Below are 23,403 nucleotides of genomic sequence, written 5' to 3' on the forward strand. Positions count from 1 at the left end.
TTGAAAGGTGGGGATCCTTCATTTCGTATCCCTTGTGATGAAAGAATCACGGTCAAGCATGTTTTTGCTTGACTGTGTTGAATATTCCTTCACAAGTGATACCTTCTTTAAATCACGTACTATGAAGGATCTTTTTACTAATATCAATCCTCATTTAATAATTGCATTTTTAAAAGAATTGGATTTGTTAAATGAATTGAAAATAGATATTTTTTTATTATTGGTAGTCTAGATTAATAACTGAGATTGTTGGTGGCTGTACCCTCAAAGGGGGTTGAAGTATTGTAAAATTATTGTGCTCCTGAGAGGGTAAGTAAGTAAGTCTACCAAGATTTTAACCGTAGTATTCTTGTTATTTTAATATTGGCTAGTCTTTCGTACACTTGCCAGCGGCTGAAGGGATGGTGTAAATTCAGCTAGGATCCATGCAGGTAGCAATGTCCCCATGGTCCCTAGTATGGTGATCTACTTTCAGTTTTTGGCGATCTATAGCCCGTGTTTTATAATGTATTGTCTACTTTAATTACAATGTTTTAGTTTTTCATGCTAGTTTTATATTTACATCTGTGATATTCTAGTATTTTTACTGTCCATCGTCGACAGGTTTTTATGGTGTATGTATGTTCCATTTCAGTGTTAAATGTTCTCATCACGATATGGATGACACGTTAAATATGAACACACTCACTCACTCCTTCCACTTTTCTATATACACACCAAAACTTTGGCATAATCATATCTTGTAGACATTCATGAAGGATATTTTGCCATTGCGAGGGATGTTGAGGACTTCTTGTTTAAATTTTAAGACTTAATTCCTGTCCTCATCATACAAATGAGTTAAGGTCACATTTTGGTTTGTAGCAAAATTCCTATGCTGGAGTTCTGATGCCCCTGCAATTGGAAGTAGCACCATTTGAGCTTTCCAATCAGCCAACCTGTTACATGGCTTAATTCCTTGGGTAACAGACCGAAAGATTATCAGCAGTAAATCTGAAATTTTAAGGATTATAACAGAATTTAATGCCCAGTTTCAAATGTCAGTAGTAAAGGCCCCACATATTTTATGCAAACAGTCATTTCTGATTGCCGGTGTCTACAACCAAAGTGGATTCCATGGAGAGAATATTTGTGTATTTTGTGAATTTTCATTTTGAAAAAGCTGAGATGTTTAGATCCAGCAGATAAGAAATGAAACAGAATCCCTGAAGCTTATATCTGTAGCTTATATCACAAGGACTCTTGATCTTAGTCAGCCATTTAATCTACTTTTTGAGTAGAAATGTTTAATTAACGCCAAAGAGAATGTGGCATTCATTGGACACTTCAGTATAATGTATTTACTATTTTGCAATGAATCTTTGAAACACAGACTAGTTTCTGTGATATTTTAACATATTCATTCAGATGGGTTTTTTAATGCTGTTAGAGTCAGCAATATTAGAAAATATCAAAGAAGTCACACAGGTGTAATGTTGAACTGGAAACCTGGTCAAAATTCACTTTCTCACCCAGAGAGTTGTTCTAACAGGTACACGTAGTTAAGCATTCTTTTCTTTACACATATCTAATAACCTACAATATTATAAATAGTTTCCTTTCATCCTAGGAAGACGTTTACAATATTATGGAGGAGCCGTACTCAGTGGAATTCTTTACCTCCTTTGTGGAGCAGCTTCAAGATGTATGTCGCAACTACCTCCACTTCAGTCAGTTTGTGGAAGTCAGTGGCTATGTGTGTGTGGAGATCGACAACCTGAAGAAGGAGAGATATGTCCTCAGTGAACTGCTACAGAGCAGTGGTAATGTGGTCAGTGAGAGCTACTGTACCAAGTCATTCAAGACACCAGAGGACAGAACAGCCTTCTGGAATAGTTCTAGCCAAGGGAGAAGAGAAAGAGGTGACTTTAGAACTGATAACAATAAGGAAAACATAAGTGAGGATGATGATTACAACACCTTTACCTCATCATCCTCAGTTGGTGAACAATACACGCCAGATGTGACTAGTGTAATAGGAACAGCTGAAGAATGGGTGACCGTTCCACCATGTCAGAAACAGCAGTTCGGGACTTCATCAGATTCAGAGTCTGTGTCCTTTGCATCGAAGAATGCTCCTACAACTTCCAGTCCTGCGTCAGTGGTGTTTGATGAAGATGAGGTCATAGACCTTGACATGTTTGAGGATGACCTTGATATGGAGGAAGAAAACACACCAAGGACTTCTGAAGCAACTGTTTCATGTCCACAATCAATACCTAACAAGCAGGCAAAGCTCAGTTTGAGTCCTGGAACGTTAACAACTGTGAGGAACTCTGTGAAGCAGTTCCGGAGGTTCCACTTTGACAGGTCTGGTGGTGATGTCGACCTGTTTTCTTTGGCCCCTGAGGATCTCAATGAACTTCTTCTGGCCTACTTCAAAGAGGGCAAGAAAAGAGCTGGTGGAGATCTAACTGCATGTACACTGAACAATGTTCAGAAACACCTGCACATGTATTTGCGCCATGGAGGCTATCCCTACTCTATTGTCAAGGACCGACCCTTCCAGTCCTCCAGGGACTTTCTCAAGAAGAAGCTGAATGTAGGAAGAAAGATTGTCGCCCCAAAACACTCTCCAGTCAATGATGATGACATAGAGATCATGTTCCAAACAGGCCAGTTGGGGATTCAGAGTCCTGAAAGTTTGATCCATACCTTGTGGTTTCTTAATTCAAAATATTTTGGCATCAGGCGCCCAGCTGAACATTATAACTTGAAATGGGGACATATTCAGCTGAAGGTCAATGATGAGGGCATGGAATATCTGGAAAGGCCAATTAATGCGTCATTTTCATTGAAGATATTTGCCAAGCCCCATACTCCCAACAGGTGCTTTGTGAACTTCTACAAGCAGTATCATCAGTTAAGGCCAAAACTGGCGATGGACAAAGAGTCTGCTTTCTACCTGAAGCCAAATAAGAACTCTGGCACATGGTTCACATCTGAGACAGTGATATATTCTTACTTCACATATCTGTGGAGGAAACTTGTCATTAATGCTGGGTTGTCCATCGACAAAAAGATATTGTAATGTTGGTGTGTTTTGCAATCTGAAAGGCTTCAAAAGACATTCACTGTAAATCAGAGTGCAGTTTATGGTGGCATAGAATATTCCTACATCATACCATTTATCCATTATGCATATGTTCATGTGGGATGTTACTAGTTATACTACATGTGATATTACAATTTATTCCCATGTACCTGTTCATTGTCTACACTGGTCATATCGTCTGTGGTAGTTAGCAGCTCTGGATATTATTACCTGACCAGGATATGTGCACGCTGTATATTATTACCTGAAGAAGTCTAAAGGTATGCACATGCGCTGCTGCTTTTCTTTCCATATTTTGCATCACCATTTACTTGTTTGTTCTTGCGATGCAACATCCTACCACTGCACACCTTTGGGGGTTCCCTTGATTCAGGTGAATTATCTTTCAAAAAAAATTTATACTTAAAATAAAGTTTGTGCATTCAGTATATTTTGCCATTGTTGCTTGTCTGATAGGAAATATTTGAGAAAAAAAAAATAACTATCAAATTTGGTTTAGGACTTTTCAGTTTAAAAACAAAACCATTATTGAAATTATCTTTTACATTGAACAGGATGTATGTGCGTTTTTGAAAGCAGACATTTTGTGTACTTCAAAGGAGTTACCTTCATTTCAAAGTGAAAATCAGAAATGACTGTTATTTGGTCATTTGATTGTTGTTTTTGTCAAGTGAAACGTAAGTTAAACCATGATTACACGATGCCATTTAGAAAGTGGTCAAATGCAACATGTCATATTTGGGATTACACTTTCTTAGTAAAGTACAAATTCTAGTACTATTTTTTGGTTGACCAGGATATGTGCATGCTGTTGTGGAAGTCGCAGTGGCTGAGCAGGCTAGGCGGCTGACTTTGTGTGCTGGCGATTAGGTGCCTGACTCTGAGGGTGCGAGTTCGAGTCCCAGATAGGACTCAACCAAAAAAAAAGTACTAGAATTTGTACTTTACTAAGAAAGTGAAGTCCCAAATATGACATATGTTGTAAGTTTAACCATGTTGTATCAGCAGAATAGGAATAGTTATTTTGCTTTAATAAGCAGTACCATCATATCTTTAACAATATTTCCTTTAATTGTCAATACAAATGATTAGGATATCTCTAAACAGGTTACTAGATGAATGGTCTCTATAAATGGATTGGCTTTCCAGTTATTTTATCCTAGCATTTCCACATCTTCCATCTGCAAGGTAAATGATGAAGCAAAATGTAAATAAGGAAAATCTCTAAACTGCAGAGGTAATAATGCTTTTAAAAGAAGACAGGTATTCAGGTTTTTGAGGTAAAAAAAGGCTAACATATTCTGTCTTCAAGAAATATCTACTGAGCCAGAACAGCTACTTAAGCAACAGTAAGAAACTGATCTTACATATATTCATGATGTAGTATAGAACCCAAACGCAGTGTAATGAAATAGGGTGTATAACGAGCATTAAGGAAGCCTTCATGAACCAGGTATAACTGTACATTATCTGTTATACATTCAACAGAGGACAAAGGGACATAACAAACGGCATTGTTTTAACGTGTCAACATTGTGTCATAATTGTTTCTGCATATATGATGTGATAACGTCAGATATACTGTACATCATGCTTAAAAACAAGTTTTCTGGAACTGGTCTTACCAGAACGACGGTACAGAAGATCCACCAAAAGGGCAGGACTCAAGTGTTCGGTCACATCCGAGGACGTAGTGCCAATATTAGCGTAAAAATATTAGCTATTTTGTCATCAAAGGGAGCTATGTATCTGGACTGTAACTACCCAGAGTTATCATTGATCATGAATATGTTATATATTGGGGCTGATGATGTATGCATTAGGTTACAGCATTTAGTTAATGTTATATCCAGTTATAACAACGAACAGAATTGTGAATTGTTTTATATGTTGCACCTGATTGTATTTAATTTGGTTGTAGCTTACTGGCTCTGTCACATTCAAAACCAAAAAAGAATGAAAAAATCAAGTGGAGACAAATTATAACATGATTAATAATATCTTTAAGGTAAGAAATTTAGTTACTGGTCTTAAATGGTCCGAGACATGAAGGTAGATTAGTGTATTTAGTCCATGTGGGAGCCCGAACCAGGAGAGGTGATTGGAGACCTCTGCCAAGTAGGTTTAGATCAAAGAAACCAGCTGTGTTAATGGGGTTAGAGCAGCAGGGTCTGGTACCCTTGGTGATGGTAAGGCAGAAATGTTCTGATGTGGGATGCATAGCAGTTCTTGGAATTATGGGAGATGACCATTATGATGATAGGGAGAGAAATTATGGGATTCCTGGAATTCTCCTCACAGTCTTACAAATAAACATATCGGGGGGTAAAGAAATAAAAGGGGGAGAAAGGTCTGCAGCCAGGGGAAAAGGTTACCATCCATTTGAAAAACAAGCATGTTGCTGCCTTACTGTAGGAACCCAGATAAAGCAAAGCTCATGATAGTCAGACTGGTGTGCACCTCAAGACCCCAAGTTAAGAGTCTGATAAGAATGCCTCGAGAAAGTCGAGAGTCTGGTGCATGCCTCAGACCCCAAATGCACAAACTCCAGGCATTTTGACTGAGACTGAAGCTTTGCGGCAGAAATCTCCTAAGTAAGTGGCAAACAGAATGGGTTTGACCAGCAAGTCAGTATTAACAAATCTGTGGAGAGAAGATCATGATCTTGTGTTTGGTGGAGGAACTATGGTAAAGTTCCGAAGGCCCTCGGGTACAGACACTCTACCTCTCGCACATGCCAAATTATCCAGATTGAAATATGAGGGCATACCATACTTCAGGTAAAGGTATGCCATCCCAGGTGTGGGATACTGACAGGTAAAGGTACAGTTGCCCCCTGGTAAGAACTGTTTAGAAACTAATACCTTGTTGGGCTTGACTGCATCCAAGATATTTAACCAGAAAGAGAAATCCTCTCCAGATATATAATTGTTGCATAAAGTATGTAAATAAAGTCAAATTCATACCTACTTCTTGTGTTGTATGTCATTGTAACAGTGTTTTCAAAGCAAACATAATAGTTCTTTTATTACTGTCAAATGTTAGCTCTCATTTGAAGAACTTCCAAAACTTCTTATACACTGAAAATGTGTTTGTTTGTAAACACTTCATTACCCTAGATAACCCAAGCTGCCTGTTAGGCGCTAGGTTATAATCACATGACTAATCCCGCCGGCACGGTGAACAGAGGCAATTTTGAACAAATTCACTTGCCAAAGGTGAGACCACATGTAGCACATATGCATTTTTGTGGGGCAGGACTGAAATTCTAGGAACTCGCAGGAGTCAAGCTGTCGTACATTGTCACCTAGCCAAAGACTCTTTTCCTGTTAAGTAACTCCAAATGTGGGGTGAGTGAGTGAGTGAGTGAGTTTATGCTGCATTTAGCAATATTCCATCAATACTGGCAGGACATACCAGGAATGGCCTCACACACTGTACCTATGTGGTAAATCAAACCCCAGTCTTTAGCATGATGAATGATTACTTTAACCACTTGGCTACCCCATCACTCCATATCTCCAACAGATTTGTGGCCTGAGTAGCAAAGGACCACACACCAGCAACAGGAGTTGTGTCCCTTTGGTTAGTGGGATACCTATGATTGTATGTTTGCATCCCTCTTTGCCTAGCTTTGTTAGTACCATGCCTTTGTTTCTTGGTTCCTGCTAATTGGTTAACTTCCAGGCTCACATCAGGCTTTCCTCTCACTCAAGCTGCAGCTTATATACCATCAGTAGGCCAAACCAATGTTTCTTTTTGTTTCACTGATCCCTGGTCATATTTTTTCATGTGCATTTAGTTTTACCGCAATATTCCAGCTATATGACAACAGTCTGCAATTAATAGTCTAGACCAGAAACTCCAATGATCAACAGCATGAGCATCAATCTGCACAAATGGGAACCAATAACATGTGTCAACGAAGTCAGCTAACCTAACCATCCGATCCTGATAGTCGCCAGTTGTGGCAAGCATGAGTTGCTGAAGGCCTATTCTACCCAGGATCTTCACATGTCTGTTTTTTCATGAATAAAATTAAAATTATTTTCCCCACTCAAAATATAAAATCCTAATTTATTAATTTGCAAAAAATGTATAAAGAATTTTTGTTACATTGTTTTTGCAACACATGCGTAACAATTGCCCAAAGTAAAATACTTTCAGTATTTAAAAGGAATATTACTTTGCTGATTTTCCCCTAAAAATATTCCCCGTATGCCTTTAGGTTTGCTAATACAATGTTCTGTAAAACAAGAAACGGAACTGGTCTGGCCTAAGTTGAATATGGTTAAAAGTGGCACTTAAAATACCAACTCATGCATTCACCAAAGTGGTAAACTCCTCAATACTGAAGCACTCCAGACACCAAGCTAACAGGCAGTGATATAAATGATATAAACCCAAGCCACTCTCGGGTACCCAGCATGCTATGCTCAGCTTGTGGGACCTACAAAGGATTGGATGGTCATCCATGATGAGTTACTGTATGACTGTCATAGTAGTAATCAAATCACTTGGATCAAATTGCTGGATATGCTGGTCCAGGCACAATTACTTAGAGATATCATCTTATTAATCTGCTTGGTGCTAATTTCCAGGGTGTCAAAAACACCTCCTCCTATTAACATTGTTATCTGGATGACTGTACCCTGACTGCATTGGGGCCTGACAGAGGAACAACGCACATTATTATGTAAGCATGTTTTTCTGGCTACCTCATTGATCTAGATGTGGTCATGCATATATACTCCAACCAAAGTCATGGTGATTTGAGAGCACTACGATGTCAAGCTATGACATCATTCTTTTGTTTACATGTCACAGTATTGTTCACATAACGTTAATGGTTTGTAGTGAAAATAAAATTACTTGAGTAAACGGACAGGTTTTGGTTTTAGAAGCTCTTTTTTGATAATTACATAATAAAACAATTATGGACTGGGGAATCTGATCCTTACCTGTTTTGATGGACCTGCAAAAAGCAATATTAACCTCGATCTTCGTCCTCGTCAATATAACTTTTCGCAGGTCCATAATAACAGGTATTGACCGCATTACCAGTCTATAATTGTATGATACCACTCCCTCAGTCTCAGTCATGACTTGGGGATGGTGCAGTCAGTGGCTTAGTACTTCAACCTTCACACACCAAACACTGGGTTTGATTCCCCACATGGGTACAATGTGTGAAGTTCATTTCTAGTGTCCCGTGCTGTGGTGTTAGTACATGTATTTCAACACTGAAACACTGCTAAAAGTGGCGTAAAGCTAAATTTACTCACTCGCTCATGACCTTGAGGGTCAGTGAGAATGTCCAAAGTATATTGATGAGTCAACGATTCCGAAGTACAGTCATCTGTCTTCAAACAATGGAATGGTTTATTTGTGTCAACTTTCTATCCAATGCATTTTAATGATCGGAGTACATTATTGACGTCTGTCAACAAGCATACAGTGCCAATTCCAAACCAGACTTGCCACTGGAGTATACAAGACGAAACACAATTTAAAAGTCTGACTTCACATCACACTAAAACTTTACTATACTTTGATAAATAAATAATCATCAGTCCCTGGATACATAAGGCAAACCTAACCATTACTATTAAAGCGTTCCAAACGTGACTCTTCATGATTCATTGACAGAACTGACTTCAACGTATACAAAGCTAAATGCCCTGGTAAGTTGGTAACCCGGTTTGGAAAGCAAGCAGACGACAATGGACGATTTTCGTCTATTGTTTTCAGCGTGATTCCTCACTCGGACATATTTTCCCCACTTGTCATTCGTTTTCTGGCCCTGTAGAAAATTTGCCATCGTAACTTTCACAGATTTCCTATAAGACCCAAATCCTGGTAAACGCGACGTGTGGGTCGATACACGAATTCGGTTCCACAAAATACATGTGCCCCAGCTAACATCCAAGAAATTTCAATTAAAGATATAAAAATCACAAGGGGCATAACTCTTGCGTCTGCCTTGAGAACTATTACCTTGTAGACTTATCATAGTTAAATACTGCCTGTAATTCGCGATATGTTGTGAATTTATCACAACTCACCACTGATTCTGGATTGCTTTCTCGATGGTGAATAAATGGACCTTTCAAAAAGGAAGATTTTACTCGAGACAAAACAAAGGCAAAATAAAACACACGCATCCTTAAAAACTATTTTTTAAAAATACGAGAGAACATCCTTGTTAATGGTTATGGTGATGATATTTATGATTTATTGATCGTCTGATTTCACTCCACCTGAACATGTACGGGATGATTTTAAAGAGATTGCAAGTATGCCATAGTTATATACTAGCGTACTAAACAATTCACTAGACCGAAATGTGAATGTAGAAATGAGTGAGTGAGTGAGTTTAGTTTTACGTCGCACTTAGCAATATTCCAGCTATATGGCGACCTTCTGTAAACAATCGAGTCTGGACCAGACAATCCGGTGATCAACAACATGAGCATCGATCTGCGCAATTGGGAACCGATGACATGTGTCAACCAAGTCAGCCAGTCTGACCACCCGATCCCGTTCGTCGTCTCTTACGACAAGCATAGTCGCCTTTTATGGCAAGCATGGTTATGTAGAAATGAAGCAAACGATTACATAATATATGAGAAAAGATATGTCGGCATGACACGACTTTCATCATTAAGCTGCGAAAATGATGAATATTAATTTTAAAAGTGCTCTATAACTGAAAAGTCGGAGAATGTGATATATTTTACAAGATGACCCCGTGAAAATTCAAAAGCCGGTAAGGACAGTGACTGTGGATATTTACTGGCATGGTGTCCGCTCACACAGTCAGATTCCGGTCAGAACCAGTCTCTCTCATACCCAGAGAGGGATTTGGCTGACAAGGGTTGCACAACACTTTGTCCAGATGTACCATAGTTTCTTTCAACAAAATGCGCACTTAGTAAGATTCGTGAAATTAAAGTGAGATACATGTACATTGACATGGTATTATTTGAACATTTTGGGGGGATTTGAGGAAATGCTCAACTGCTGACATTAGTGACATTTGTATCAAAGTGAGATACATTACATAATTAGTGATATTAGTGAAATGATTTTCACTAGTCCAAGATTATTTATGCAAACATAATTATTATTCCGAGCACAAACATTTAAATTTATGCCTTTGGTTTCAAAAGGACGCAAATTGGACAGATAAATTCTGCACTTGGTAAAGTTTCACTCGAGATGAATTGTTGAAGGAGTTACAAATATCGACTATCAAAACAAAGTTATTCTCACCCAGTACTATTGAACTTTCGAATTCTTTGTTTGAAGAACACACACTTAAACAATCATCAAGTGAATTCAAGAAAACGATTACATCATATTTTTTTGTGAAAGTGAACCAACTAGTGGCACGACTAGATAATTACTGGCCCACTAGCCCATGACTATTTCGAGCAGTGATACTATCCATATTGCTAAACACATGTTCCCGCATTGTACCATTTGCAGAGTTTCCTTTTTAATAACCAGGATGCAGAAGACGCAACGCCGCTCAGCGAAATGGCAACTTGGCAGGGGCTGGTGAGTGGACGTCGGATACTAAACGACCTTCCGTGTAATATCATTTTTATTAAACGAGTTAACGATTTGGTACCAAACGAGCGAAAGCGAGTTTGATACTGAATCTTTAACGGGTTTAATAAAAATGATATTTCACGGAAGCGAGTTTAGTATTCTGTTTATTACTCGCCAACATAAATTGACAGAAACTGCCACTAAATTCCCTACAGTGTGATCACTCTCAGCTTTCCGCGAGTCAAGCAAAGGCTAGTAAAATTGCGACATCGGCATTAGCATTGTGACGTCACAACTTTGAACCATTTTGACGTCATACGTCAAGCGGTATTACACTAGTGCAATATTGCCGTAAAAATATTATACTGCAGTATCTTCAACGGGCGAGTAATAAGTACGATTATTGATGCTTGATCGATGCTCATGCCGTTGATCACTGGTCTAGCCTCGACTATTTACAGGCCGCCGTCATGTAGCTGAAATATTGCTGCTTGCGGAGCTAAACAATCAACCAACCTGCAACTATAAACTAGGTAATAACATCCTTCAGAGGAAATATTAATCAGGCAAATTCTAAAACAAATTGACTGCAAGATGCGATAACTCCTTGATTTACTTCCGACGTACGAATAAATATTCATGACCAACTCGTGTTATTCCAGAACAAGCCGAATAGTGGTCTTCTTGAAGTTATCTGAAAGGGGCGAGTGGCGACGAATGACTGTGATATTGCTGGAATATTACCAAAAGAGGTGCAAAACTAAACTGACTCAGATATTATTTGCACCTGTTATATCTCACCTGTATGTTTGTTTTTCATGTTGGCACATGTGATAGTTTATGTTTACACATAAACATTAAAAATATAGCATGTAAAATTATGTACAATCGTGTTAAGATTGAACTGTCCGGAATTATTTTGGAGGTTGGTGATTCCAGAGACCGTATAATATTAAAGATGAAAGGGTGAATGTGAAATGTAGATTTGAACGAGTTAAAATGATGCAGTCACATTTGACATAATAAGGACTCCTAACTTTCAATATACAAATGTCCACAAAACTGTTAAATCACTTAAGACTATTGTGCACGAGACTGCACAGACACATGCGTTTTGCGCTTTCAGCGTCTATGAATTAATTCTCTATATATATTGATGTTGTTGTTTAGAACCCAAACGTAATGTAATAAAATACGGTGTATAACCAGCAATAACGAAGTCGTCATGAAACATGCATAACTGTACCTATAACAGTGGACAAAGGGACATAACAAACATGGCATTGTTTAAACGTTGCAACATTGTGTCATGATCGCTTCTGCATAGATTGTTTGATAACGCCAGATATACTGTATGTCATGATTAAAAACACTTATAGAACTCTTTTTGTTGTCATTCATGATGTCGAAAGAGTACCGCTAAACCAAGTATTGCCTTTAGCTAGTTGTCGTCTAGTAGCATGAAAACCGGCATATTATTCCCCGTTCCGTTACTCTTTTGTGTGGAGGACTGCTGAAAAGAATTTGAGGAAAATGGGGGAATGCGGAGTATTTTCACGTTTAAAACCACCAAGGCATAATATTGCCCATGTAAGATCATGTTTTGCTGATTATTTACATGTGTATTGGTTAGTCTGTATGGGTAATATGTCTTTTTCACCTGCGTTATTGTCAATTTTACAAGCTTTCGATCTGTTGACCTGAGAACGATTTTTGCAAGTGGCCGTTTGTTGATCCACTCTGTTTTCATAACTGGCCATAATCATATTTATCTCATTGTAGTGGTTTTACACTAAAACATACTTTACATTTAAAAGATCGCCTTCAAAGTTTATGATACCATCGCCAATTTTGTCAAATCGTACATGCCCGAACAATTATTGACTTTCGGACCAGTTGTCTCCCTTCGTATATTGAATGAAGGCGCGAAGTTACTGAACCAGACTAGAATCGAGACACAAGCTTCTCTGTATATTGAGAAACATCAAGCACCGTATTTGAAAAGATCCAAAGACTCCACAGTGTCCCAAAAGTAAGGAGTAAGGTGAACTATTGATAAATCCATTAAAGAACTATTGACTATAAAGGAAAAATTAAGTATATTCATAAAAATAGTTTTCTGGACAGTGCTGCCAACCAGAATTCATATTTATGAGAGATTTGGTTAGTTAGTTTACAGCATCATGTAGTCATTCTTGATGGCTTCATGAGGTTATTTATTAGGTAAAATAATGGTAATATAATGTTAAACAAACATGACATATATATAAGAAGTCATTGTCCCGCGGTAATGAGAATTCATGTTTCTCCGAAACACGGTCAACAGGAAGCGCAGTAGTGTAGATTGTGCTTTCCCTGCCACTAACAAGACCAATTATTGCCATTTCTGAAGTTTTTATGTTATTCACCTAATTTGACATAAACTTGGTAATAAAACTATTGTGTTTCAAACCTTGACATATTGAAGAAGTTTCATAATTGGAATTTTTTTGAAAAAAGAAGTTTAAAAGAACAAATCTCGCTTTCATTGTGAATGTAGACGGATGCTGATATGAGCTGATGGGACTATGGAGATGTCACCGCGGGGCTGAAGTTACCAGACTTGACATTTTGAGTAGTTGTTTGCAGTTTTGGCAATGTTTGTTTTCTGGGGGGAAAACGTAAAGATAAAGGTGGAAATTTACAGTTAAAATTTGTCAGTATCGTCTGCGTGGTATCTGTCATGTCCACAAAACGGAAATGGAGATTTGGGTCAATTCAAAGTTACGTGATTGACTGTTGGCATTATGGGTATGTTCAGACACATCAAAATCTGAACTTTTTGTGGACTGAATTGTCAAGTCAGAGATTATAGATTCACAACACAGCCAGGATGATTTTCATTCAATTCTCATCACTTATGAAATTTCTTGTCAACACACTAATGGTCACGTGACAGCCACCCGATGTGTTTGGGTCTCGTCTTCAGGGGGATTCATATTTTGAACGTCTACAACATAAAATACTCAAAGTAATTTTAATTCTTGTAACCTATCGTTTTTTGGATGTGTCAATATATGAAACAGTACAGAAGTACAAGTAAAGCTGTCTGCGCAAGCGCTACAGCCAAGTGTCGGCGATAATTGGTAGCCAGTAAGCATGCTAAGTATGTTGATATATTTTGAACACTAGTGTAACTGTAAGTGTCAGCAGTATTTATCACAAATCCTTTGGGTAGCAGTAATGAGTCTCTATGATCTACTTAAAAGAACGAATAAGCTCCATTTTTTGTACTTTGTTAACCATTAAATATGAAAGACTTGTGTTTAGTCTTAAGCAGAACACCAAACTCATTCTTAAAAAACTTGCGGTTAATTCACAATGAATTAACAATGAAAGTTTACTAGCACAAACGAACACTGTACTTTTTATGGTGCACGAAAATATCCCTAACTGTTAAATTCTCAAAATTGATTGAAATTCAGCAGAACAATATATTTGTTCAAGTTTACTTAAAGGTGTTGTGTACAGTCATTCACAGTCCATTGAAGAAATGGAACATGCCCTAGTTGCAAGTACAATTAAAGAAATTAAGTGAAAAATTGAATGGATGAAACTGTGAATGTAACTGTGGAAAAAAACCTCATTATATTCCTGAGGATAGAAAATCAAGGGAACGCGGAAACATTGTTTCTTGGAAATTTCAGTGTACACAATAGTACATCAGAATGTGTAACAGAGAAAGTTAGAGAAGTGCTTCCAAGATGGAATATTGAGTTAAATCGCATTGTTGGGTTTGGTTCCGATGAAGCCAGTGTGATGACAGGCCACCGGACAGGGGTTGGTGTTACAAACATCTGACTGCCTGTATCTGATTCATGTGCATTGCATAGCACATAGGGTGGCATTTGCATCAGCAGATGCAGCCAAAACAACTAAAGTTTCTGCAGACTATAGAAACACCTTGAATGATATATATAAACTTTATGTTTAGAACACAGATTACAACCTAGCGACACCAAGTTATTTTGACAGAATCGTCTATGAAACAAGTTGTAACTCAGAAACTAGGCACAGCAGGAGACAAAACTAAATGATTGTAGATTGTGAGAACATCTAGCTTTAATTTTTCACAACAGCTGTCACAATTTCAGGTTTGTATAAATCTGTAAATGAAATATTTTACCCCTTGAAATATAGATGAATTCTGCATAGGACCTCCAATCTATACCTCTTACTACGTCACGGAGATGTGCCATTCTGATTGGTTGAAATTTCATTCACGGCTGAGAATAGTGCACTGTTGTCAAAAAGGTTGATTTAAGGTAATTAAAGATCCAAATGAGTAATTTCAATGACAGGGTTTCATTTATAACGATACCAATGAGTGATTTATTTGCACCCCATATAGTATATGTGATCTTTATTGGCCAGCAGTGTTGAAAATTGAATGTTGATTTAACATTGTATCATTGTGTCATCCATGTACATAGAACGTTACATCACAACCACACAGGCGCTAGAAAGAACAAGGAAAGATCTGTATTGATTTGGTCTTTTAGCAACCCATACTTGTCAAGTGAAGTGACTAATTGGATAGGCTGGTGTTGTGTCATGAAACAAAACGGTGTTCTTCCAAACTGAATATTTTTTGTGGGTGATACATTTTCAATTTATTCAGCTTCAAACTGAGGGTTGAAGAGGAGAACATACATGTTCCTCTAAATGCCACAATGTTAATCCCTTAAAACATCTGTCAGTTCCACGAAGGAGACCCATGTAGATCCAGGTTAGAACTGATCGTCAGCAACCTATGCCTGTTGTAAGAGGCAACTAGCAGAATCATTTGGTCAGGCTCATATCAGTCGCATAGATTGATGCTGAAGCTGTTCATCACTTGATTGGATTTGATTATATACAGACTTATTTACTGCCATATGCTCTGACATACCTGGAGTGAGTGAACTACAAACAGGCTGACAAACAGCAAGAATCAATGGAATGTGATATGGTGGTGGTTTTTGTCTTTGTTTTTGAGATGTCATCCGCAGCATGTGGGGATTTGGGATACTCTCTCAATGAGATATTTGTATATTTCTGAATTACAGCAATAAGTATTGGTTCTCTCAATTTCAGTGTGACCTTTGACACCCAAAAGTGCACAGAGTGACCAGAGATGTGAGAACAATGAACGACGACACGACCACTCGGTTCATCGCTTCCCTTGTGAAATCTCTACAGTCGTTGTGTCATGGATATGTGGAGTTCGAGAAGAACATTGAGATTATCGGACACATCTATCTCAATATTGACAGCCAACAGAAATATGACTATGTCGTCAATGAACAAGTGTGCAAGAATGACGACGAGTCCCAAGCGATGTTTGTCAGCAATAGCTTCCATGCCCAACCTCCGCGGACAGCAGTGAAGACTGCCCGGCAGTGCAATGCACTTGACCTCAAAATCCAGTCTGCCAAAGACAATGTAGGTATCGACCTTTCCACATTCCAGACCGATGTAGGTCAAGGTCGTTCTGCATCCCGAGAAAGCTCACAGTCACTTTCTGCAGGATCGGAAACAGGTTCTGTATCAGGAAATGTTCCAAATCGTGAGCCAGGTGCATCCCCTTCCATCCACTGTCAAAATCCAGAACGATCTGTTTCGAGACGGAAACGACATTTGCATGACCTTTCTTCAAAGCCCTCACCTGATGTCTCCCCACCTAGTCGAATCCGAGACGGGGAGAGGCGCGACCACCATGACAATACTACGTTACGTTCGCAATATACTCTTGGTGCTTCTGCCTCCAAGCTTGCTCGGAGGATAAGTAATGAACTTGAAAAGCAGGGTTTAGCTACCCCTGCTCAGACAGACATTGACGGTGAAATCCACACTCGATTATCTGCTTCAAACGAGACTCGTTTTGGTCGCAATGGCCAAAGTGCATCTCAGAGACAGTTTTCAGATGATTCGTCCAAAAACATAAACTCTACAAAAGATCCCCCAGAGAAGTCTGAGGGGCAGTCATTTGCCGACAGTATTGATCTTAGCCGAGTGAAAGAGGAAGTGATTGAAGAGGAGAGCCTGTTTGATCAGCTTGACTGGAACCGAACCACACGTGACACAGACCAAGAGACTTGTAAGTCCGACATGTTGTGTATTGCAGAAAAAAACAACAACACAGGTGTTGTAGTGATGGCTATAGATTAATAATAGTGGGTATTTGTGACTACGCCTGTATCCGTACAGTCAAGGCGCTTCAAAATGTGTTCTCCCATTCTTTTGGTTCTCGTTTGATTCACAATTTGAATATGATCCGAAGCAAAGAACAAGGAGGGATGATGGTTATTAATTTGAAAATTGTTCATGATCGAATTGGGTTGGTGAGGTAGCCTAGTGGTTAAAGCATTTGCTTGTCACACCGAAGACCTGGGTTTGATTCAACATATTGGAACAATGTGTGAAGCCCATTTCCGGTCTTCCAAGTCACAATATTGCTGGTGTTTCTAAAAGTAAAGTCACTCACTTATGATTGTATTTGCCCCAATTACAGACGACCCTCAGGCAGAGGGACACGAAGCCTCGGAAGATCAGATAGTGGCCGAAAACCTGGCGGCAGCAGCCTCCTCGTCCCTCTATCCCGTCATGATCCACCAGAACACAGCGGGGCTACCGATGCCAGGCTACGGATCCCCTGTCTTTCCACAGAACTTCAATGAACCCACCCACACAATGTCCGCAAGCTCCTCCCCCATCGCTTCCACCAGTGGCCAGCTCAGCCCCGGAGCTGTCTTTGGAGGACGCCGGACGCAACCAGGAAACTCCGGCCGAGGTAGGATCATCTTTACCTCTTAAACTTGCACTGATGATCATATTGAATGCTTTGGAGAGGAAACTGTCTCCACCTGTAGGTGATGGTACAATTATTTTACTGACATCTATGGGAGGCTGTACAAGCATGTTATAACTGCAGCTCCCTCTGGGTAGTTAAATGATGTCTTCCTGCTACCTCTACATGGTCGTATTATAATGGCACTGACAGCGGGAGGTGATTGAACCATTGTCCCAAGGTGTCTGAAGATGGTTTTACAACTGTCCTGCAGTTGTATGTAAGAAGCTGCATGATTGTCGTGCCATCTTTTGGTGGTGTTCAGTTGTACTGACTAGAGTGTCAACTAAGCTTGTATGATTGTCCTGCTGACATCTACTGGTTGCTGTTCAAACATACAACTGCAACCTATGAGGTTGTAAGATGGTGGTGCTGCAAGATGAAGGCCATTGTATGGTTTTGTTACTGCAACCCTGGTTTTATAATTATATTACTGAAACACAGAGGTTTTACGATTGTGCTCACTGTAGTCTCGTGGGTCAAATATCTGATAATTTCAGTTAATATCACAGATATATGAATACACATGGCCATCAATGTATCTTGTTCATCACACAGCATCCACCCTTGGAGTCATCTGTATTTGATATGACGTTCTGTTACACTATGTAAGATGTCAGTGGAAACCATGCAGTTGTATCTCAGAAAAATTGTACTGACAACACGTGCACAATATACATGAATGCTGCAAAATCTTAATGACTTCCAATTTTGTGCCATCACAACCGACGATACCTGATGATACGAGTCATACAGAGTATGATTTATGTTTTTGTTGATTTTCCAAACGTAGTATTATGTCTTGTTAAAAACCCAGCTGGTTTGTGGTTAACATGGGATATCATTACTACCTCAAACAAAACACCAACTACCATTGCCTAAAGTGTCATGACAAATCTATACTTAACTGTCATGCAAAGGCACAGAATGTTTTATTGCAACAATGTCCTGATTGTCTTGTCACATGACCAGTGAAGGTTCACGGTCAAATAGACCTTCAGTAACCCGTCCTTGCCATAAAAGGTGACTAATTTTTTCATAAGAGGCGACTAATGTGTTTCTGTGGTCAGGCTCGCAGACTTGGTTGACACGTCATGGGTTCCCATTTTAGCAGATTGATACTCATGCTGTTGATGACTGGATTATCTGGTCCAGACTCAATTATTTACAGCCTGCCAACAAATAGCTGGAATATTGCTGAGTGCGTCATAAAACTAAACTCACCCACTCACTCTTGTCACATGGATCAGAGAGGTCCATGTGAAAATGCTAAAGCATTTACTCGTCACATCAAAGACAAGGGATAGATTCCCCACAATGAGGGATAGATTCCCCACAATGAGGGAGGCCCATTTCCGGTTTCCATGGTTGTGATATTGCTAGCGTATTAGTAAAAGTGGCATAAAGCTACTGATTTACTTATACTAAAATAGTGTACATTTGGTACCAGGTATAGATGATATTGTATCTGGTATGGTGGTTTGTATCGATACATGAACAAGTATATCATGACACACTGTATATCACCTCGTGTGTATAGCTGGACACAGCCTCTGGCTTCTTATTGTGAGATAAGTTGGATTGAAGTACCATCCTCTCATGGTGGTTGCTTTATGTAACGTGATTGTTGAAATGAGCTAAAGGCTAATTAATAGCTTAAAAGTTATGAAACTCAAATCTGACACCTTAGTTTCGATTTTCAATAACAATTATCACTGTTTTGATTCGATATTTGAATACCTGTTTGAATTTTTTCCACACAGCAAGAACATAATTTTTATTCCAACTCGAGTAGTTTCGTGATTGGTTGACCCCAGGCTAATTATCCAATGAGAATAGTTGTTAAACAACATAATCAAGTTGTGAATGGATTTCACTCTTAATTAGTAAACCCTAGAAGTTTAATGATATGTGAGGTTTTTACTTGTATGGAGAATCAGATGAAAAATGAATGAATCAAGTATTTAACTGACTTGAGGCCTTTGTGAATCGTTGCAGTCCAAGCCCTGATGGTGAATCAAATATGTCTGCTACTACATGTCTGCTCACAAACACATTGTGTATCCACTTGTTGAGGCATTACTGTTTGTTTTTGTGTCCACGATCTAGGTACAGTTTCTGTTGTTTTAACGGCATGTTTTACACAGCAGAAGCAAGGATCAACACAGGGTGTTGTCACTCTCTTCTCCCTCATCCGAAAGTCAGTTTCAGAGAATGTTTGCCTCAGTGAACTTTCAGTATTCCTGCAGTAAGCATGATCATTTTCACGCCAATCAAAATTTCAAACCAAACTCCTTTCTTCTGCTATGTGACTTATTATCCAAATTTTATTTCCTTTTTCTTGGTGTGTTATTTGCTAGTCTGCAGGAATACATTCTCTGAAGTTGCCTTTCTATTGCAGGAAGAACCTTGGAAAATTACATGGAATTTGTGCGCCCAAGTAATTATCCAGTTGGCCGTGGTCCGTACTCTGCTTATAGGGAAAAACTGAAACAGGAAAATCCAGTAAAATGGATGAATTTCATGTGGAGGGAAAGGGAACGTGTGAAAAAAGAACGGGCCATTTTGAAGGAAAGAGACGATGAACAGGCATTGATGAAGAAGGAACGAATACGCATCCAGAATCGGTTGCGGAAACGGAAAGAGAGGCAACGAAAACGCGAACGTGAACTGATGGCAATTGTGAAAACTGAAACAGACAGTGCCTCATCAGATGCACAGTTGCGTAACGCAGAAGAATGGAGGAAATCTGATGTGTTTCTTCATTCATCCTTTAAGCAGCTTGGTGGATGTGATGTGAATTTGTAGAGGAATCTGAATAGAAACATAGTGTATGTTTCAAGTGTCTGATTTTACACATAGTATGAGAAACTGGAACACCACAATTCAACAGTTGATCAGGGCCTGTCCCTTAAAGTGTTTCCTTATCATAATTTTCCTTCCGCATAGGCTTACAATAGAAGCTGAGGTGATGTTAGAAGAGGACCTTGGGGAAATTGTTAATGGCTAGACCAGTTACAGTAAGTGCAGCTGTTACTATGCGACTGCTGTCACAGTATTGTGCCTCTCAGTACATGTCCCCTTGTTTTCACATGCATTTATGGACCAGCAGGCATTCTGGGTAATATGTAGATCAAAACAATCTAAGCTGGGCTCCATTTCACAGAACTCTCGTAAGCCTAAGATCTCGCAACTTTTATCGTAGCATTCGTACCTCCTATAATACAGTATAGGAGGGGCAGTTGCTACAAGGAAAGTTACGAGATCTTAGGTTCATGAGAGTTTTGTGAAACGGGCCCCTGGTCAACATTTAAGTAGATTAGGTGATTAGGCTTGGCAATTGGGTTTGTTGCATAAGACTGTATCTCATTTGTGTGGATTGATGCACATGTCACTCAGTGAATGGTCTCCTCGTGACTTTATTAGTTCCAAGATGCTAAGGTGTTGTTGGAAAACTGTTAAGTATTGCAGCTTTAATTACAACAATCAAATATAAATTGTTTTTTGTTGCAAAGGGAATAGTGTACAAACCAGAATAATGTTGAATTTTAGAGGCATTATTTTATACCATTAAAAAGTTGGGGATATTGGATTTACAAGATTGATAAAAGGCAAATGATGACGCCAAGGAGGGAACAGATGATGACGAGAAATTAGGGTAATGTAACAGTTTGTTCCATTTCTTTGGACATGTTTCCATATATATGTATTAATTTTTCAACTTTTTGACAATTAGGTATCCCACTTTAATATGAGACCAAGATTTGATCGGTATAGAGGTATATATGAAGAATATAATTAAACTAAAAAAGACGCGAGAATGTTTAAATAAAGTATCATATGTATTTATATATTTTCTATTTTTGTTGCACAAAATCAAAACATTTTGCTTTTATCCAAGCATCTTTTATCAGATGAGCTAAAGTATGTGTATTGAAGACACAATATTGACATGATGTATTTGAAATCCATTTTTGTACACATCGTGAGAACTATTTATGATTTGTTTGCGCAGCAGTTGCAATGCTATTTATGACACATAGATATCTATTTATTCATAAGAACATGTGACTAACACTGTTGATTTATCGTTGTGTGGATATATCAGGTTTATGTTCATGTCTGTACAGTATTATTGAATGTTGACAATGGTACCACCTAGTGATATCTTGCAATAATCAACTTACCTGTGTTAATATAGTGCCTTAAGTGTTCAGCCAGGGAACAGGTGTGTTCACCACAGCATGTGTTATATGTAATCGTCCTTTGGGGATTCTGTGTTAGAACAGGTCACAACAGGAAACTGAGTGGATTGGATGGTCAGACTGGAGAAGGTGTTGATTTGGCTTGGGGAGACTGAATTTTTTATGGTCATCCTTGAGGTTGTGTATTGGATGGTCAGGCTTGAGGCTACTGTGTGTATTGACTGGTCAGGCTTGACCAGACTGTAGATGAGGTTGCAAGGCTTGAGGAAATTGTGTATTGGGTGGTTGGGCCTGAGGCTACTTTGTGGATTGTTTGGTCAGACTTGAGGTGATTGGATGGATATTTTGGTCAGACTGTCTGGAATTTTGTGTTTAGGCTTCAGGAAAGTGTGAGGCATGTGGTGAGAGAATGCTAGATTTGATAAGTTGTCCTCATTCTTAGGTCATCAGTGATGTTTCAAGTCAGCTGACAATCTTAAAATTTTTACCAAGTCTCTACAATTTTCTCAAGCCTTTCTACTTTGGTGAAGAAATCCTTCATGAAACTTCAGATTGCTATAAACATGGTTTCCAGCAATAATGTGATTTTACATTATGACATTTAATTCCCAGAAATAAAGCTAACATTTTTTAAATTCTGTATTTACAGCAAAAGAAAATGATAAAGAAATCCCAAGGTATGGTAGAACAATGTATTACAGTTGGACCCCGTTTACTCGGACCCCACATATCCGGAAACCCCGCCTTCCGGACGATTTTTATGAGAAACCAAATTTAACGTTCAATAATTGTACTTGCTTACCCGGACCCCGCGTTTCCGGACCCGGACAGTAAATTTTCAAACCATTCCCATAGATTTCCATTGAAAAATGATCCAGTTATCTGGACAGAGAGATCTGTGCAACGTGCATGGGTATGTGTCACGTCAATACTGTTTACAGCACGACTGTGATTTCATTCTGAGTCAATCAGAAGGCATTTAGTGTGAGTTGAGTAATTAGCCATCAAAACACTGGTGACACGTGTCTCAGGTTGTTCGTTAGGATTTGGCGCGTGTGAGAACATCTGATCAGTAACAAAAACACACGTTAAGCAGGAACACACGTTAATAAGGTAAAGTACACTATTATTGTACTGTATATAACGCTTATAAGTCGACCCCTGCTATCTGTCGCAATGTAAGTTAAAAATAGCCTACCTCATGATCTAAGTCATGTGATCCCATCCGGAAGTTTACTTTCTGCAGACAGCGCAAGTTCGACACGATGACATATGTTTTTAGGGCATTTAAAATTGAAAAAAAGGAATATGCAGTTGGCAAAGTAGAAACTTTTTGTCATCGATTTAAGTTTTTTATGTAACTTACCCTCTGAAGCTCCACATGCTACATGATTACGTCCGACACAACCTGACAAATGGTAACCTGCGTTCCGCCTTGCATGTATTATCGGTACACTTATATGTTATGATGATTCACTGTTATTACAATAGACTGTTGATTTACGTACATGAAATTTTTTTTTCTTTTACTTAATTTTCACATTTTGCTTGTTTGATCCAGTTCACCGGACTTCTCGCTATCTGGATGATTTTCGAGTGAAACCAAAATGTCTGGATAAACGGGGTTCAACTGTATTTCTTTCTTTGACTTGCCCAACAATTGTAGACTTCAATGGTGA

General features: G+C 38.8%; 2 protein-coding genes across 8 annotated transcripts in view; both read left to right on the top strand.

The window, feature by feature from the left end:
- Nucleotides 1-6,059, top strand: part of LOC137265590 (transcriptional regulator QRICH1-like) — a 63,273-nt gene extending 57,214 nt beyond the window's left edge. For 2 of the 4 annotated variants that reach the window (XM_067801019.1, XM_067801017.1), the window contains exon 2: nucleotides 1,610-6,059. In XM_067801019.1, coding sequence (XP_067657120.1) covers nucleotides 1,610-3,070 — 1,461 coding nt within the window. In that variant the 3' untranslated portion in view covers nucleotides 3,071-6,059. The remainder of the gene's footprint in view (nucleotides 1-1,609) is intronic. The other 2 variants (XM_067801016.1, XM_067801018.1) reach the window with 2 other exon arrangements.
- A 6,069-nt stretch (nucleotides 6,060-12,128) lies between these two features.
- The window catches only part of LOC137265589 (uncharacterized), a 45,109-nt gene continuing 33,834 nt past the window's right edge, over nucleotides 12,129-23,403 (top strand). For all 4 annotated transcript variants that reach the window (XM_067801014.1, XM_067801015.1, XM_067801012.1 and 1 more), the window contains exons 1-3: nucleotides 12,129-12,241; nucleotides 15,767-16,769; nucleotides 17,184-17,462. In XM_067801014.1, the coding sequence (XP_067657115.1) occupies nucleotides 15,818-16,769; nucleotides 17,184-17,462 (1,231 nt within the window). In that variant the 5' untranslated portion in view covers nucleotides 12,129-12,241; nucleotides 15,767-15,817. The remainder of the gene's footprint in view (nucleotides 12,242-15,766; nucleotides 16,770-17,183; nucleotides 17,463-23,403) is intronic.

This window comes from Haliotis asinina, chromosome 15 (genome assembly GCF_037392515.1).
Source record: "Haliotis asinina isolate JCU_RB_2024 chromosome 15, JCU_Hal_asi_v2, whole genome shotgun sequence".
Lineage (NCBI taxonomy): Eukaryota > Metazoa > Mollusca > Gastropoda > Lepetellida > Haliotidae > Haliotis > Haliotis asinina.